We start from the raw sequence: 20,525 nt of genomic DNA, 5'->3' as shown, positions 1-20,525 counted from the left end.
ATATCTTATCAATTATAAATAATGACAGCTTATATTTTGGTTTATGATCTACATATCCCTTATTTTTTTCACTCTTATTGCATTGGTTGTAACCTCCATTGTTTCTTATTCTCAACCATAAAGAGACTCTACCCAATGTTTATCAATTAGGTATAATGTTTATTGTATGTTTTTGTCTTCTTTCTTTTGTGTGTGTATCATAATGATCATATATGTCACTTTGCCCAAAACATTTATCTGGTGTTTGGAAGATAAATTATATGGTTATTCTATATTTGACCTTTATCAAGCTCAGAAACTTCTCTTATAGCTTGACAGTTTTTTTAATCATAACAAAAGTCGTAATTAACCTGATTTTTCAATATGAGCTAAAGTAACAGTATACTATTTTGTAAAGAATTACACTTCTAGATTTCCTATTGTTAAACTAACTTTGAATTTCTGAAATAAACTCTACCTTTTCTTGTTATATTATTTTTACCATACTTTTGATTAGATTGGATACCATTTTATTTAGGATTAATTCAGAAATGAAAGGAATTATTTTTTTCTTGTATTGTCCATGTCTGGCTATAGAGTCAAGAATATACCAGACTCATGGGTTAGATCTTAGTACAGAACCTTTTTCTATTTTAGGACAATTTTATAAGAAATAAAACAATAATTTCTTTAAACTTGAATGAAATCATCTGTAAAACAATCTGGGTCTGGATTTTGGAGCAGATAAGAGGACATCAAAGTTTTAACTTGTTAGTTCTGGTTTGCATAATCAAATTATTTTTCATTGCTTCTTGTGAAATTGAAAAAATTTACCTATTTTTCTGGGAACACAGCAAGTTTAAATTTCCAAATGAATTTTGGTCATAGATATTTGAAATATTTTGTGATTATCTTCTTAATCTATATGGGTTTAAAACATTTCCTATTTCCATTCTCTACTTGTTGTATTAGCATATCCTCTTTCTCTTTTTGGTTCTTCCTTAATTATTCTTGCCAGAGGTCAGTCTAATTTATGAATCTTTTGTTTTTCATTTATTTTTTATCCCTGTTTGTATTTCTTGTTACTAAGGGCTTGCTCTATTCTACTTTTTTTTTCTTTTTAACTTAAAAGCTTAGGTTATATTTAAAATCCTTAAATCCATCCTTTTACTGCTGCCTTAGGAGTCAGCACCCCACCCCACCCACATTACAGGTCAAGCCAATCTTCAGTCTACCTAGAGGTTTCTTATACTTGTTGTTTTAAAATTTTATTGTGTTATTTTTAATGCCTGGAACCCTACTGTTTTACTTGAGTTGCGCTGAAAGGAGGGAGTCAGCAGCCTGGATTAATTACCTATTTGGCAGAACTAGACACTAGAAATGATTTTCTGATGTTCACATTCTGCTCAGAGTTCAGTACTCTTCCTAGGAAGTTTCTCCCCCATTAACTGGATCACCCACTCTATCAGCTGATATTTTCAAAGATCTATAGAGATGGTGGAGTTATTTTTTTCCTAAGGAAGAAAACAACACTAAACGCTTATGTTTGAGGAATTGTAGGTACAGTTCTGTGGTACAGCACTTGCCTAGTGTGCACCCCGTCCCTCGGTTCAATCCCCAGCATTACAAATGTGCTTGTAAGTTTGTATGATGAAATCCAGGTTATTTCAATTCCAAATCATGTATTTTCCAGGCAAAACATGGAGTATGAGAATCAAATAAAGTACTTTATATGCCCCTGAAACATTAAACGTAAACACTGTTCAAAGAGTATAAGCTATAGTGATCTAATTTCTTGAGTTATGGTAATTAGTAAAATTACTGCTGGGCTTAGCAGAGACAAAATTATAGTATTTACTTTTTTTGTAACTAGGACTGTTATCCCATATAATATGCAATCAAATGATAGAAAATTTAGCTTCAGTAGGGGATTTCATTTTTCTTTTTTTAACAATAGAATTTACCATTTATATCTCAATAAATATATTTTGAAACATATATAAGAAACAAAATTTGAATCAAAAACAAATCATAATCAAAAGTATATTTTTATTTCATATGATGGGTTAATTAAATAAAAAGTTCACATTTGATGAAAGATTGACACAGTAAAACAAATGTGTGTGTATATATTTATTTATTTACTTACTTATTTGATATTCCAAAACCCTAAAATCAGAAAAAATAGTTATAACATACATTTTTAAAAAAACAGAACCTGAAAAGTTAAATGAGTTGCCAAACCTGACACAGCTAGAAATTTTTAGGTCTGGTTGTTTTTTGGCCGGGGGCGGGGGAATATTATGAGTTTTTTTGGTACCAAGAATGGAACCCAGAGGCTCTTAACTACTGAAACACATCCTTAGCCCTTTTTAATTTTTTTTTATTTTGAGGTAGGGTCTCACTAAGTTGCTTAGGGCTTCAATAAGTCACTGAGGCTTGCTTTGAACTTGTGATCTTCCTACCACAACCTCCAGAGATGCTGAGATTACAGGTATGTGTCACAGCATCTTGCCTCCTTTTTTTTTTTTGTGTGTGTGTGTTTTGTTTGTTGGGTTTTTGTTGTTGTTGGTGGGAGTGGTTGTAATAGCAGTTGTGTATGTGTTTGTGTGTGTGTGTGTGTGTGTGTACGTGTGGTGAGGTTTGTTTTTATTTTTTATTTTTTTGAACTTTTGTTTTTTATCATGATACCAAATAAAAGGAAAAGAGAAGAGAAAGTTGGGTGGAGCTAGAAAAGAGGAAGTTGAGAGGGATACATGGAAAAAAGAAAAATATTTATCTAAGGAACTTCCCCAAAACACATTGATGCTGTATTAAAATGCAGTTTGTCTTTATTCAAGTATACTATGTGATCAGAAGAATGTATCTTCTAGAGTGTTGCTTCTGCAGAAACAGTTTTATTATATAGCCCTAAGAAGCAACAATTAATACAATTAATATTTTTAAATACAAGCTTGTAATTTTCTAAATGTGTACATCTTTATGGGGTGCATTATGGTAATTCAATGCCTGTATAAAATGTGGATTAATCAAATCCTGGCAATAAGCATTGTTTTTTAGGTTCACTAAATTTATTTTTAAAATCATAAAATGTTTCTTGCAAAAGACATTACATTCTTTCTGCACAATTCTCTGAACAGATGCCAGGGACATGTGGACTATTGTTATTTTCCTCCCTGTCCCAACTCCCAAAATATTTACAGTGACCACAAACAAAGTAAGGTGCTCACAATAATTACATGGAAGGATTTTTTTTAAAACCATCAACAATGGCAAAAAATAAAATCCATGCAATTTCAGAATTTCAATGTTAATTTTTGCATGCCTCCCCAACCTTACTTGTAAGGAACTAAAACATTATATCTGGTGAACAGCAAAGATTTCTCTACACATCATATGCAGAACACCTGTGAAGCAGAAGAATGTTGGTTTTTAAACAGCAGATATAAATAAATAAATAAATAAAAAGATGCAAGACTCCTTCAGTTCTTCTCTAGTCTTAGAAAATCTTTCCATAACACTGTTTCACACTTTCCTGCAGCAAATACCGTGCATTCTGTATCTGGTCCTGTGTTCCTGTGATGGTAATGATCAGATCTTTGGATCTTTCTAAAGGCTCATCAATTTTGACTCATGACAGATTTGCTTAATCTGCTGACCACATTTACCAATAATAGATCCAGCCAAATCTTTGGGAATAGTTACTAGTGTTGTAATAATAGGTCCACCAAGATTGCCATATAAGCCATATCTCCTGCATAGGAATAATCATATCCAGAGCCAACCTGTGGTTCATAAATCATTTGCCATTCTGATGGGCTCCCTGTATTTATCACAGAGTCCCATTGAAACCAACCATGCCATCATAGCCCTCTCCAGCTCTTCATCTTCTGTCACAGGCCATTAAATCTCCTCCTCTAGTTGGTGGTGGTAGAGGAAGAGGAAGATTCCGAGCTCTGCTACCACTCCAGCCACCTCAACCAGGTCATGTAAAAATAGTCATGTAACAATAGTCCACGTGTTCCAGGATGAGAGGGAGAAGGTCTTCCAGGAAGCCTCATATTATCATAATCTCTTCTAGAGGGAGGCATCAGACACCCACCCCTTCCAGGTGACATTCTGTTGAAACCACCTCTTACCTACATGGGAAATCCCACCTGATGTGCACAGTCATCAAACCTCACTGTAAAACCACCATAATCATATGATTCATCATAAAAATTGGGATCATAAGGCTGTGCACATCCTTTGATGGGAGAATCAGATATAAGATCAAGGATGATCTTTTGTGCTCTCTGCCACTCTATCAGGCTTTTCTCCAATAAGAACAACTCTGTCAGTGGAATGAGGGCAGCATTCCTGGAAAAACTTGGTTGTTGTCTGTTTTCTTGAAGTTCTTTGATTTTAGCACATTTGACCCCAATAATTCTTCCTACAGACTCTGATGAATCAACAGTCTCAACTTTCAGTGAAAGTTGCTTCCTTTATAATGTTGGTAATTTAAGCATTCCACAGCATCAGACTTGAGCAGGAGCTGCCTTGTCACAGTGGGTGATGGTAACTGCAGGTTCTCTTCCAAGTAGAGATGATTTTCTTCAGAATTTTTCCCATAGTTTCAATATTAGCACTGATACTCAATATGCACTTGGGGCCCAGCTGTGGGACTGAAATACTGGCATAGTAGTTCGACTGGAGAGCCTTAATATTTTTGCCTCCTTTCCCGATCACAGCCCCAGCATTCTTGCTCTGAAGCAGAATTGGTAATTCAACCATCTGATCAGTGTGTCTAGATCTTTTAAATGCTTGCTTCTCTTCTATATCTTCTGCAGGGGACTTACCAAATTCACCACTGGTTTTGGTGTTGAGGAAGGTTTCCTTGGCTGTTTAGTTTCCATTTTCTTGTAATAAATGGCTGCAAACAAGTGAAATGCAGGCAAATCGTTGAGTCAGTGCAACAGAGAAACAGAGGATAATGGGGACTGCAGTGCTGTCACCTGGAGCTCCCTCTTTTTTTCTCGTTCACACACTCACTGGCAATAAAAATTTTTGTCTCTTCAGCCATTAATTATTTCTCTGTGTTGGAAACTTCATACTCTTTTGGTCATTTTGAAGTAAATCATATGTTATTTCACCCAATAGTTAAACAATTGTGCTAAAGAAGAATAAGACTGATTCCTCCACTTGGTGTATTTGGTGCCCTTTATGGAATTTCTTTAAGTCCCTCCTCATACCTACCCTTCTTCACCTCTAGTGACCTCTACTCCATTCAGTTCATCTATAAGATGGAATTATTGGTTTCCATAATGTTTATCTTTCTGCATCTGGCTTGTTTCACTTAACATAATGATCTCTAGTTCCATCCTTGTTGATGCAAATAACATGATTCCATTCTTTTTATGGCTGAAAAGTATTCCAATGTGTAAATACACCAGTTTTCTTTATTTACTCATTCACTGAAAGACACCGGGGCTGATTCCATATTCGGACTAGCGTGATGGTGCTGAAATATACATGGAGTGCAAGTTTCTTTTTGATATAAAGATTTCCTCTCCTTTAGGTAAATACCCAGTTGCAGAAATGCTGATCATGATAGTTCATGATAGCTGATCAGGTTAGTTTTTGAGATATCTCCATATTTTTCCATATTATAGTTGTAATAATTTATATTCCCACCAACAGTGTATAACAGTTCCCTTTTCTCCATATCTTTGCCAGCAGTTGTTATCTCTTGTGTTTTTGATGATAGCCATTCTAACTGAAGTGAGATATCTGTGGTTTGATTTCCCTTTCTCTGATGATTAGTGAAATTAAGCATTTTTTGTGTATTTGTTAGCCATATGATTTTTGATAAGTATTGTATCTGTTTAATTCTTTGGCCCATTTTTAAATTGGATTATTTGGATTTTGTTTGGTTTGGGCCTTTTTGTTTGGTTGGTTTTTCTTTTTCTTCATTTTTCTTTTGTGTTGTGTATGTGTGTGTGTGTGTGTGTGTGAGAGAGAGAGAGAGAGAGAGAGAGAGAGAGAGAGAGAGAGAGAGAAAGAGTCTGTGTTTAGCCTTTTGAGTTTCTTATGTATTTGAGATATAATCCTTTGTCAGATATAGAATTTGCAAATATTTTCTCTCATTTCATATATTATCTTAATCCTGTTTGTTTATTTTGCCATTCAGAGTTTCTTATTTTGATGTATTTCCACTTGTCTCTTTTTACTTTTTTTTTTTCTTTTTGTTTGCCTGTGCTATTAGATCCTATCTACAACAAAGTTTAGAAATGTTTCCCCCACTTTTTTTCTGGCAATGATGTCATAGGTTCAGGTTTAAGATTTAGGGATTTCACGTATTTTGAGGGTTTTTGTGTGTGTGTGTGTGTGTGTGTGTGTGTATGATGACAGGAAGAGATCTAGTTTCATTTCTCTGCATACGCATATCCAACTTTGCCAATGACACTTTTTGAAGTGACTGTCTTTTCTCTATTATATGCTCTTGGTCTTTTTGTCAAAAATCAGTTCTCTGTATTAATATCTGGGTTTTCTGTTCTCTTCTATGCCACTACCATGCTGCTGCAGTACTTACAGCTTTGAGGTATGTTTTGAAGTCAGGTATTGTTATGCTTCCAGATTTTTTTTTTAAGTCAGGATCTTTTTAGCTATTTTGGATCTTTTGTAGCCTCATATAAATTTTAGGATTTTTTTTTCCAATTTCTCTGAGGAAAGTTGACATTTTTTGATGGAATTACATTGGTTCTATAGATCACTTTGGGTGGTATGGTCATTTTAACAATGTTAATTCTTCTAATACAAGATCATGGATACATTCTCTTTTCATGTCTGTACTTCATGATTTCTTTCATCAGAGTTATAGTTTTCATTGTAGAGATTTTCACTTCCTTGGTAAAATTTATTCCTAAATTTTTATATCCATTATGTTTTGGATTGTTTTCTTAATTTCTTTTTCAGAATGCTCATTATTTGAGTATAGAAATGCGACTGTTTTTTTGGATGTTGATTTTGTATACTGCTACTTTACTGAATTTGTTTATAAGTTCTATCAGTCTTTATGGAGTATTTATATTTTTCTATATCATATCCAAAAGTGGATAATTTCGCTTCACTGTTTCAATCTGGATGGATTTTATTTCTTTTTCTCTTAAGAGACTTTTTTTGTTTGTTTCTTCAGCCATTAATCATTTCTAAGTATTGGAAACTTCATACTCTTCTAGTCATTTTGAAATAAATCATATGTTGTTTCACTCAATAGTTAAACAATTGTGCTAAAGAAGAATAAGACTAATTCCTCCACTTGGTGTTTTTGGTGCCCTTTATGGAATTTAAGTCTAATTGCCTAATTGCTCTTGCCAAGATTGCCAGTAACGTATTAAATAAGAATATGAAAGTGGACATTCTTGACCTGTTTCTGATTTTAGAGGAAACACTTTGATTTTTTTCCCATTTAGTGTGATATTGTCCTTTATTATTTTGGGGTATGTTCCTTCTATAGCTAATATGTTGAAAGTTTTTATCATGTAGGTTGTTGGATCTCATTAAATGCCTTTTCTGGATCTATTGAAATGATCACTTTTTTGTCCTTAATTCTGTTGATATGCTGTTTCACATAAATTGAGTCATGTATACTGAGCCACCTTCCATCCCTGGGATGAATCCCACCTGATCATGGTACATGGCCTTTTTGATATTCTCTTGAACTTGGTTTGCAATTTCAACATTTTATTGAGAATTTTTTCATCTTTTTTCATAAGAGATATGGATCTGTAGTTATATTTTCTTGTTGTATCCTTTTCTGGTTTTAGAATAAGGGTAATGCTGGCCTTACAAAATGAGTTTGGCAGAGTTCCTTCCATTTCAATATTTTTGGAATAGTTTAAGTAGAGTTTGGAGTAATTCTACCCTAAATGTTTTGTAGAATTCAGTTATAAAGCCATCAGTTTCTGGGCATTTATTTTTATCGAAAGATTTTTTAATTACTGCTTTAATCTCACTACACATTAGATTTTCCATTTGTTTTTAGATTTTTTATTTATTTATTTATTTATTTATTTATTTAAATTTTTTATTGTGGGTTGTTCAAAACATTACAAATTTCTTGACATATCATATTCCACACTTTGATTCAAGTGGGTTATGAACTCCCACCTTCACCCCATACACAGATTGCAGATTCACATCAGTTACACATCCATTGATTTACAAATTGCCATACTAGTGTCTGATTTTAGTTAAGTTGTACATATTTATGAATTTATTTTTTTCTAGTTTATTTTTCAGCTTTGTTTTGTTTTTTGTTTGGTTTGGTTTTTGTTTCTTTGGCACTCCTGGAGGTCTCTGCATATGCTAGGCAAGAGCTTTACCAATGAGTTACATCCTCACACCTAGTTTTCCAGTATTTTGGCATATCAGTGTTTATAGTAGTTTTTAGGATCCTTTGTATTTCTGTGATATCAATAGTTTTTTTTTCGTCTCTGATTTTATTTATTTGGGTCCTCTCTTTTTATTTTGGTTAGTCTAGGTTCAGGTTTGTTGATTTTTTTTTTTTATATTTTCAAAACAACTCTGTTTTGTTGATCATTTGTGTTATTTTTTTAGTCTTGATTTTGTTTATTTCTGCTCTGATCTTTATTATTTCTTTCCTTCTAATAACGTTGGGTTTAAGTCTTTGTGGTGTATTGTTAGATTGTCTATTTGAGATCTTTCTAGCTTTTTGATGTATGTGCTTGAGATTTTTCCCTTAATTTATTCCATTAACCATTGGTCATTAGGAATAAACTGTTAAATTTCCATGTATTCACATATTTTACATTATTTTTATTGTTGTTGATTTGTAGTTTTAATCTATTGTGGTTTGAGAAGATACACGATATGATTTCTTTTTTTTAATTATTAAGACATAATTTGTGACCTAACAAAGTTAGCTTTCCTAGAAGAATATCCAATGTGCTGATGAGAAGAATGCGTATTCTGTTACTATTGGATGAAATGTTTTACAAACATCTATTAGGGGCATTTTCTCCATATTATGATCAATTCAGATGCTTCTTTGTTGAAGTCTGTAAATTTTTATAATCAAATATTGTCTCTTTTTATGATAAAATATTTAAATTCCTATCTAAAATTGAGAAGTTCAAACAGTCTTGATAGTCTTTCTTTTCAATAGCACATATCCTTGGTTTTTGTTTAGAAAGTAAGGAATTTAATATAATTTTCAAGGGAGGAGATCTTTTTCATGGATGCACACCTATATTCCATTATCCTTTTAAGATACAGTAGCAAGGGGCTGAGTTTGTGGCTCAGTGATAGAGCACTTGCCTGGCATGTGTGAGGCATTGGGTTTGAGTCTCAGCCCCACCAGAAATAAATAAATAAATAAATAAAGGTCCATCAACAACTAATAAAATATTTTTTTAAAAAGATACAGTAGCAAAAGGTTTTAGAAAATCTTGTATTTTCATATATATTGACACAAATAACATCACCTCAATTAATTTTTACCATGGCACTTTTCCAAATTTGATGGGAATTGTTGAAGTTTGATATTAGAGAAGGGAAAAGAAGCAAGTCAAAGAAAATTGGAATAGAAAAGTCAGGGGGAAAATGAAGAGTACTAGCATAACAAACATTCTACTAAGTGCTTTGAAAACATTCTCTTTTCATTTTCCTGCAAACCTATTAAGTAAATTGTTTCTAGCTAGCTGACAAATGAGAAAAACTGTATCTCATAGAAGCTAGTTTAAGATCTTTAAGTGTTCAAAGTAAAGATACTACTGCATTGATGTTTTAGTGTTGGTAACAGGGTGAACTAAGATGTAGTATGTTATTGTTGAGTCTTTTGAGCTCAAAATATGCCACAAACATAAGATGCTGACCATCATGTGCACTTCAAAAAATGGAGGAGTAAATATTTCCAGAGCTATGGGAGAATTCCTGGCTCTACTAAAAGGACTTCTATCCAGGGTCTTGGACTCTTAGTTTGTTAATTGTCCTGAAGGACAAATGTAAGTTCTAAACATACTTTCAACATCAGGCTCCCTAGGAAAAGAGGAAAGGTGTAAATGTTCCTCTACCTTGGAATTTTTGCCTGGGTACTCAGAACAAGACAACACAAAAACAAACAAACAAACAAACATAAAGCCCCAAACAATAATTAAATTATTCAATTTCAAGAGAACTATGAGTTTAATAGACATTATTATTTGAAACTTTATATTAAAAATTCTTAACTGGATAGTTATTAATGTGTATCAGAGCCCATTTATATTTTTTTCCAATAATTTACTTTTCATTTCCTATTGGCTGTGACGAGAATGGTGAAAGCGCATACATGAAGAAGATTCTAAGCCTAAAGGGGGAAAGAAAGAATACCTCTGTTCTGGAACCATGAAATCAGCAAGAGATGCAAAAATTATATTCCATTATGATTGGAAATGCTGACAACTACCCTAGTACTATTTATGTAAAATACTTCTATATTTGCTTTAATAAAATTGGAATGTTGTTTTCTTTCATTGGCATTTAGTTAAAATCATTTAATCTATATGAGTATGGAAATATTATCTCATTCCTTGAGAGCCCAGAGTCATAGCCCAAAATAGAACCTAGAAAGGATACTGAAGGAAGGACTGAAATGGTGATACAAAGAGAGAAGATATTAGTAATCTCTACAAATGTCTAAATGGTAATTATTTATTCAATAAAGTCTGAACAATTTAGAGATCTTTCCTTTCATTGAAAGATAACCCATGAAACTCACACCTATAGAGAATTTCTCGGGCATCTATAGAGAATGTCTGGGGCCAGACATGGTGGGGCATGCCTGTAATCCTAGAGGCTCAGGAGGCTGAGGCAGGAGGATCACTGAGTTCAAGCCAGCTTCTGCAATTTAGCAAGGTATTAAGCAACTCAGTGAGACCAAATACAAGGGCTTGGGATGTGGCTCAGTATTTGAGTGTCCCTGATTCAATCCTCAGTACAAAAAAATAAAATAAAATAAAAGAGAATGTCTGGGTACCTAAATACAACTCAGCCCAAAGACTCTATGAGAAAGATACAAGATTGAAAAAGATGAAGTCAGAATGCCCTATGGTAATTCAAGAATCATTCCAAATTTGTTTCCATGTCTTTAAATAAAAGGACAGCAAATATTTTACTTTGAAAGACAATGAAATTATATATGGTGCTATATAGAGGCGGAGAATTAAACATGAATATATTTATGTTCCCTTCTATGCCTAAGATTATAAGATCAAGATTCTTTGAACTTACCTAAGTACTTCGGATAGAAATAATCCTAGAATAAAAGAAAAAAATATGTATATTAGCAAGCCTAAATTTCATTATAGAATTAAAATTTAAATGTCATAATATTTTTCATGTTAAAGACAGAAATAATTTAGATTTAATTTTCACATTTTAAATTTATTTTTGCAGTAAAATATACAAACAGTAGATAATTTAAGCCAACAATATGACTAGAAATAAAGGACCACTGATCAATTAAATCATGTTTCAAAAGTTTCCAGTCTAAAAGCAGGTTCTGTTTAAGATGACAAATATAATCACATATGTCCCCTTTTTGTAAATCTTTTTAATTTTCCATAATGATTAAGTGCCCATTTGATACATTTTATATCATGATGATTACTCACACCAGATTCAATGTTGAATATGGGTGGAATATTTGGAGTGAACTAAAGTAATTACCATATAGCATTTGTTGTGCATGTAATATCTTACATATAAATTGGCTATGTACCAAAACATAGTCTGTAAATCAGTAATTTGGACTAAGGAATGCATATTATGAAAGGGGGAAAAATGTTTAAAATTTCTGATAGTAAATTTCCCACGCTGGTTCAAAAAAGCATTTTCAGGTCATAATATATCAGACAGACAGCATTAACAGCATAAGAATACTTACGCAAAACCAGAATTCTTGCACAAAGACATATTCAGTGTTCCAGCTTAATAAGTACTAAACATATCTTTATGCAGTATAAAGTTCTCACTGCTTCCTCCTCTCAAATATAAATCATATAACACATGTCTACTGGTTTATAAGGAAAGGATTTCATACTGAGTAATTCAAACAACAGTATTGTTTTCTCCAGAAAAGCTTGGAAGTAGCAAGAAATGGGTTCAATGAGTGATGAAATGATGGTGAAAGGAATATGCTAGGGATGGTGAGGAGGCATCAGGGTAAATGTGAACTAAGAGCATTAAGGGTGGCACAGGGCAGGAAATGATAAACAGTAACACATGCTTCCCCCCACCCTTTCATTTCTCCCATTTCTGCCTTACTCCTCTGCCATCACTTTCTCTTCTGTCAATGAAAACAGTTTTAGAATTAGTGAAGATGAAGAAGCACCTAAATGATTGTTCCTTCTGCACCATCTTTCTTCTTCTCCCTGTGATCTTCTACCTCACTTTTGCTACTTAGAGGCTAAGTTCTAAGAATATGTCTACAATGTTATAAATACAAAGTCAAGTATGTATTAATAATATATTTTGGGCATGTTTTAAAGTAGTCCAGAAAAACAAAATAAAAACTAGAGTAGGTGTGATACAGAACAGGAAAATAAAAGTGAAGATTATGGGTAGCTGTTGAAGGGGAGGTGAGTATAATTATGGAGTTCATTTTATTTTTCTTTCTACTTTGCTATATATTTAAAATTTTTAAAATAAAAAAGGATGTGTTTGTTTAAATATACTATATTATTTTTATTATGAAAATTTATAATAATTTAGAGTGTGCACACTTTCCTTTTTTTTGTTATGGAAATATAAACTATGTAATGTAAATGTAAAATTCTACACAATAATGTATTCTACTACATTGCATGGGATAAAATATTTTTTTTCTTGTCAATTCTTTACCCATAAAAGCAACACAACAGAGAGAGAAATATTTGGATTCAATTCCAAAGAGATTAAAAAATAATCTTTGGGAAGTATTCTCTGTGAACTTATTAGAATAGGTGAAGGCAAAAAAAGATTCAAGAGTAACCCAAGAGAACACAAGTTGCTACAGTCTTAGACAGATTCTCTAACTACAGACAAGATTCCTGCTCATTCTTACTCCTCTATTTTCAGGGCACTGAGAGCCACTGCAGAGGTTCCAGAGGTACTTTGTTCATGCTTTCTTTCTCTTTTGCTCTAGGCTGTATCCTTCATCTCAGGAGAAACATCACATGGAGGTTGACCTGAAGGTTATCAGATTGGAGCTCTCTCACTCTGCTTCTTAAAAGCACTATTTACACATGGGTTACCCACAGGACATGCTAAAGAACTTCTTCTCCTAAAAGAATTAGGGACTAACAATAAGGCCTGGGGGTCCTATATGATATTTAAGGGTCTTTCTGGTTTTATTTTTGTGGACTGACATGTAAGGTTTGATATGCTGAAGATTATAACTGATAAGGAGTGGGTTCAGGAAACTTCCCAAGGGCTTGTAGAATAAAGTAAAGTATACTCAGCATATAAAATACTGTGAAAATGCTCTGCATTAAATGGCCTTGTTTCTAGAGCCTGGTTAATATTAAATGGAGAGATTCAATGAAGTGGAGTAATAATAACATACACACAATGTATATGTACTTGAGACATCCTCTCCTCTACCCTGTATACTACCAAATTCTGGTTAGGAGACAATATTTACAAACTAGGAGGTCAATACTATTTGCTGATAATGAGGTATAAGTGAATTCGTCGGAAGATATTGTTATGGCAGTAATGTCTTCCTAACAAGCCCACCTTCCTTTAAATGTACTTTCTCCTGAAATGGAAGTGGTTATGTGTGTGATCTCTTTTCTTTTTCTTTTTCTTTTTCTTTTTGGGACCGGGGATTGAATTCAGGGGCACTGGACCACGGAGCCACATCCCCTGCCCTATTTTGTATTTTATTTAGAGAATAAAATACAAATTTTCTCCCTGAATTGCTTAGCACAACTCTGTGACAAGGTGTGATAGTGGCTATGAATTCTTACTGTTTCCGGATTGTTTTCAAAGACTTCCCTTGCTTCTTCTTTGTTACATAGTTCTTCAATGCATTCTCTTTCAAGATTGCCCTTTTTGGTTTCTTCTAGTAAAGAGTTTGCACGGCGTCTCCGAACCAGGACTTGTGAAGCATGCTGTTTTGACAAAACTGAAGAAAAAAACAAGTTTAGATGAATAAATTTTTCATCTCCCCTCTAAGATATTTTATTAAGGAATTAGAGTTAACATAATTTTCTGCCTATGAATTGTATGAAATTTAAATTGTATAGTGGAGTTAAGAAAAGATGCAGATAAAAAACACTTTGGCTAATATCTCAGAAAGCAAGGTAGGTGCGAAGCTATAGCACTTTTACAATGATCTAAACAAATTATTCAATTCATGCATGAGGCTGAACACACCTGATAATATTCAATGTTTACCTTATGATAGCTGCATTTGAAAAACATCATGCAAAAATGATTATGTCAAAAATTATAGCCATATTGTCTTTAAAGCACGAGAAATAAACTTTCTCAGTTTTAATAGAAAACTTCTGGGACCTCTGTGGATATAGAGCAATGCAGGAGTATAGGCTAAGCAGCTATTTGAAAGGTACCTGATAGTCCTAAACATTTGATTATTTATACATACAGGGAAATAAAAAATCCATGGCAAAGAAAGACCTTATGCAAAATTCAAGAAATAGATGACAAAGAGAAATGATAACTTTGACTACATAAAAAATGTTTAAATAGTCGAACAACAACCAATGTAATACAACAAAGCTCAATGCTAAGCAATAGATTTAAAAAAAATTGTGTGCATTATGTGGAAAAGAAAATAACATTTAGAATTTATAAATAACTTTCACAAATTAAAACATTAGTTAACTCATACTGGAAAGTATTCAAGGTTAAATACAAGGTTATATACAAAATCACTTAAATAATGTAAATAAAATATAAAGAAAATAATATAAAGATTGTTGGCAAAATAAAAGTTCAAACAACCTAAATGTCTGTCAAGAGGGGAATAGAAAAATAAGCTAAAATACACCTGTACTACGGAATAATTTGCAGCATAAAAGTAAATACTCTTCTTCCAAAGATCTGAAAGATATATCTTAAAAATACAAGTTGAAGGATACTATACCCAGAATATATACCCATATACATCAGCCAAAGTTACACATTTATAAATAGTATACACAGAAGAGAGGTTGACACTCAAACTGGTAATAGCAATTATATTTAAAGAAAATGTTAAAAAATGTAAAGTTTTCCATATATTATATTAGTATGTTGACTAGGATGTTGTTTTTTAATGAAAAATTAAAAAGTACCAATCAAACTTACAAAAAAAATTTTATCCAGATTTTAATTGTAAATAGACTTTTTACTAAGATAAAAAAGTGATATAGACAGAATTTATTCTCCTTGCTTTTATTGCCTGTTAATAAGCAATAAATTCTCAAAAAGTGACAAAGAGAAAAAAAGTTCTAATCAATGATTATCATACTTACTAGCTCAATAACTTAAACTATTTCAAGAGTGAAGTAAGTAATATTACTCTATTTCTCTTACTTACCAAAATGGAAGTTTTAAATGTAATGGCCCTGTATAGTATTTATTTCTATCTCTATCTTTATCACTGCTTCTTAAATAAAGATTAAATTGACTTGGGAGAAAAAAAAAATGAAAAAAAAAATAAATAAATTGACTTGGGAGGCTGACAAGAGGACTGCAAGTTGGAAACCAATCTCAGCAACTTAGTGAGACCCTAAACAACTTAGTAAGACCCTGTCTCAACATAAAAAATAAAAGGATTAGGAATGTGGTGCAGTGGTTCAGAACCCCTAGGTTTAATCTCTGCTACTGAAAAAAAATTACATCAAGGCTTAATATGTAATAAAGATAGATGGGAATATGCTGTCAAGTAAATTACTGACTGATAAATTTCAACCCTGTCAACAATAAAAGTGTCTTACATGTGCAATTTTCTCATTTATTTGGAAGAGTTGTAAGCATGTTACTTTGTAATAAATATGTCAAAAATGTGAAGCTACTGAACTTCAGAGCAAACATGATTCTTTCTAGGGAAAACAATAACATTTTCATTGAACAGTAACATTTTCACTGAACAATGAAAACACTGATTCAATAACAAAGAAAAATCAAGGTCAAATACATTTAGGAGAAAAACCTTACAAACATTATTTAGCATTTCTTCCATTAAGAATATTAAGTTGGGGGCCAGGGTTGTGGCTCAGTGGTAGAGCGCTTGCCTAGCATGCATGAGGCACTAGGTTCAATCCCTGGCACCACATAAAAAAATAAAACAAATAAAATAAAGGTTAAAAAAAGAAAGTAAAATTTAGAAAAAAAAAGAATATTAAGTTTGGTAATTAAGAACTTGATATTAATATTTTAAAATCTCTTTTCCTATAAGGGTCCCCACTAAAGGACATAGACCAAGCATATTAACTCACTGTATACATATTTGTGAAAGAGACAGGCAATCACTCAGAACTATGGAGAAGGTTTAAAGGAATGCCCACCTAAATGTCATAAAAAGGAGCGCAATAATCTCCACCATTTTAAATATGATAAAAGTCAGGTGTGTAAGTGCGTTTTTCAGTACTGTGATCAAATTATCTGAAAAGAACAACTTAGAATAGGAAAAATTTATTTTGGCTCACAGTTTCAAAGGATTTAGTTTAGGGTCAACTATCTCCAAGGCAAAAACGTCACGGTGGAAGGGCATAGTGGAAGAAAGCTTCTCAGCGCATGGGAGCCAGGAAACACAGATTGGGGAGTGCTGGGGAAGGGGCTGGGGAGAAAGCAAACCCTTCCAGAGCATGCCTCCAATGATTTGCTTCTTCCAAATAGGTACATCCCTGTAGTCTATCCAGCTTGTCAATGGGTTTGATGGTTTAATACACTATGAGCTCAGAGCCCTCATGACCCAGTCATTGCCTAAAAGTCCCACCTCTGAACTCTGCTGAATTGGAGACTATTCTTTCAACAAATGAGGTTTTGTGGGACATTTCAGAAGCAAACCATTAGCAAAGAATATACAACATATTTGTCCTAAATTATGAATTCAACAAATGACAAAAGCAGAACTAGATCACAAGCATTCCAGTGCTCAGACCTAGAACCCATCCATTACAATTTCTGGTTCTCAGAAAACAGGACAAAAAGTTTTATTGTCTCCCCTGATAAATGCAATATCAAAAATGAAAATCATTACACCTCTGTTCATGTTTTATTTCATCTAGGTTAATCCCAGAAGTGTTTAAATTGGCATGATAGATGATAATTTTCAAATTACATATTATTTGATTTGATTTTCATATAGATAATGAATTGAATGCTGATCTATCATCCCAATTTTCCTATTGAAAAAGTTGAAGCTAAGAAAAGTTATATGACCCAAACTTACAGAAGTAACAAATCTTGCTGATGGAATTCACATAATGCTTCTCAACTAAAAATAGGGTTATGTGCTGATAAATCCATCATAAGTTCAAAATATGGTTAGGCTAAAAATGCATTTAATATACTTAATCTACCCAACATCACAGTGAGCAACATGGTACAATGTAGAGTATTCACTGTTTACCCTCATGATCATTTGGCTTCTTGGAGATGTGGTTCACTGCCACTGCCCAGCATCTGAAGCATCAGACCGATACTGAATATCACTAACCCGGGAAGAGATCAAAATTCAAAGTATGGTTTCCACTGAAAGTTTATTGTTTCCACATCATCACAAAGTCAAAAAATCATAAGTCAGAATCTGTCTATATACCTATCCCTTTACTTCAATGTTCTTCTTTTGTGCATGGTTGGCCCTAGGTATCCATGAGGTTCCACGTCTATGGTTTCCACATCTGTGTATTCAACCAGAAGCTCATTGAAAATATTTTTTTTGGTAAAAAGTTGTTATTGATATGTTCTATGTATTTAGGCTTATGATGGTAACTTTTGTGCCGAACATATAAGACTTATATTCTTTCCCTAAACAATACAGCAAAAAATTATTTATATAGTATTACATTGTATTACTGTAAATCATCTAATATAGAGATGATTTACAGTATAAAGACTGAAGTGCAAAGGTTAAATGCAAATGTTTTAGCATTTTATATCAGGGAATTGAACATCTATGAATTTTGGTATACCAAGAGTCCTGGAAACAATCCCTGTCTCCAGATACCAAGGAACAGCTATATTCAGACACTCAAATGCTCACAAGATACTTCTTAAATGAAATTATATGGTTGTGTAGTGAATCAGACATTTGTTCTTCTTTATAAAATAAATCCATAAACCCATCCATCTAACAGTGTGGTGTTTTTGTTTGTTTGTTTGTGTTATTAGAGTAGGAGACGGGAACTTTATTACCAGTTGGGGGTCCAGATCCACCAGCTGATGGGCTGAGGGACAGGCTGCAAGTCTACACCTTTTGATCCCCCTCCAGGAGTTTGATTACACATTTTATAGTCCAAAACCATATTAATCATAAGTCACTGTTGCTTTGATTCAAAACCATAAACAAACGTCATGAAATCTAAAATCATAAGTAGAAGAGGGAATGGGTCAAAACATCCCTAGTTGAGTAAAAGTTAAAGAATGGTTACTAACATCTAGACAGTCAATCTCTGACAGGGTACATTGTCCAAAGAAAAATGGAAACCAAAGAGAGAACAATTTTACATTGTGTAAGAATTGCCATTTTATGTTGCCAAACATGCTATGCCAAGGAACTATTGATGGGTACAGAGGCAGGGCTTTCACATGGAAGAAGCAGGTTTTTTTTTTTTAAATCTAAACCTGATTTTATTTATTTATTTTTTGTTTATATTTAACAGCAGAATGCATTACAATTCTTATTACACACATACAGCACAATTTTTCATATCTCTGTATACAAAGTATATTCACACCAATAAGTGTCTTCATACATGAACTTTGGATAATAATGTCCATCACATTCCACCATCATTTCTAACCCCATGTCTCCTCCCTTATCCTCCTACCTCTCTGTCCTATCTGAAGTCCATCTATTCTTCCCATACTCCCCCTCCCTACTCCACTATGAATCATCCTCCTTATAACAGAGAAAACATTTGACATTCATTTTGAGGGGGATGGCTAACTTCAGTTAGCATTATCTTCTCTAACTCCATCCATTTACCTGCAAATACCATGATTTTATTCTCTTTTATTGCTGAGTAATATTCCATCGTGTATATATGCCACATTTTTTTTTAAGCCATTCAGCATCTAGAATGGCTCCACAGTTTAGCTATTGTGAATTGTGCTGTTATAAACAGTGATGTGGCTGTGTCCCTGTAGTATGCTGTTTTTAAGTCCTTTGAGTATAGACCAAGGAGAGGGAAGGCTGGGCCAAGTGGTGGTTCCATTCCCAATTTCCCAAGAAATCTCCACACTGCTTTCCATATTGGCTGCACCAATTTGCAGTCCTACCAGCAGTTTATGAGTGTACCTTTTTCCCCCCATCCTTGCCAACCCTTATTGTTGTTTGTCTTCATAATAGCTGCCATTCTGACTAGAGTGAGATGAAATCTTAGTTTTGATTTGCATTTCTCTAATTGCTAGAGATGATGAACATTTTTTCATATATTTGTTGATTGATTGTATATCCTCTTCTGAGAATTGTCTGTTCAGGTCCTTGGCCCATTTATTGATTGGGTTATTTGTTTTTTTGGTGCTTAGCTTCTTGAATTCTTTATATACCCTAGAGATTAGTGCTCTATCTGATGTGTGAGGGGTAAATAACAGTGTGCTTTCAAAGAAGTCTACTGTTCTTTGCCAGCAAAATAAAAATATGACATCATGATGACAAATTAAGAAATACAGGAATGTAGGATGAAATAAGTATATGGTTAGAAGTGCTTGGCCCCCTCCCCCTGCACCGGCAAGGTAGAGGGAACTGTGACCACGCACAGAGCAGGCCCAGCGGCCTGCTGAGGGGCAGAGCTGCCCCCCACCCCCCGCGCCTCCCAGGTAGGGGAACTGTGACCACGGACAGAAAAGGCCCAGTGGCCCGCGGCGGGACAGAGCTTCCAATCACTCCTGCAAGGTAAGCGGGCCTGCGACCCACCGGCAGAAGAGGAGCAGCGACCTGCTGAGAGGCAGAGCCGTCCCCTCCCCTGCACCGGCAAGGTAGAGGGAACTGTGACCACGCACAGAGCAGGCCCAGCGGCCTGCTGAGGGGCAGAGCCACCCCCCACCGCCCCGCGCCTGCCAGGTGACCACCGACAGAAAAGGCCCAGTGGCCCGCGGTGGGACAGAGCTTCCAATCACTCCTGCAAGGTAGGCGGGCCTGCGACCCACCGGCAGAAGAGGAGCAGCGGCCTGCTGAGAGGCTGAGCCGCCCCCTCCCCCTGCACCGGTAAAGTAGAGGGAACTGTGACCACGCACAGAGCAGGCCCAGCGGCCTGCTGAGGGGCAGAGCCGCCCCCCACCCCCCGCGCCTGCCAGGTAGGTGGAACTGTGACCACGGACAGAAAAGGCCCAGGGGCCCGCGGCGGGAC

The 20,525-nt window shown here is 34.4% G+C and overlaps 1 protein-coding gene and 1 pseudogene across 1 annotated transcript in view; both read right to left on the bottom strand.

Moving 5' to 3' along the window:
- Pros1 (protein S) overlaps positions 1-20,525 on the bottom strand; it is an 87,128-nt gene that overhangs the window by 37,554 nt on the left and 29,049 nt on the right. Inside the window, exons 2-3 of the mRNA XM_046455322.2 lie at positions 13,971-14,128; positions 11,251-11,275 (exon numbers count right to left, since the gene is read on the bottom strand). Coding sequence (XP_046311278.1) covers positions 11,251-11,275; positions 13,971-14,128 — 183 coding nt within the window. The remainder of the gene's footprint in view (positions 1-11,250; positions 11,276-13,970; positions 14,129-20,525) is intronic.
- On the bottom strand, positions 2,134-5,041 carry LOC124100003 (heterogeneous nuclear ribonucleoprotein K-like; annotated as a pseudogene).

The sequence above is a fragment of the Marmota monax genome, unplaced genomic scaffold (genome assembly GCF_021218885.2).
Source record: "Marmota monax isolate L192 unplaced genomic scaffold, Marmota_monax_Labrador192_F-V1.1 WCK01_AAM20220418_F8-fsc00053, whole genome shotgun sequence".
Taxonomy (NCBI): domain Eukaryota; kingdom Metazoa; phylum Chordata; class Mammalia; order Rodentia; family Sciuridae; genus Marmota; species Marmota monax.
Note: the sequence above shows the minus strand (reverse complement) of the source record. Positions and strands in the feature narration are given on the sequence as shown.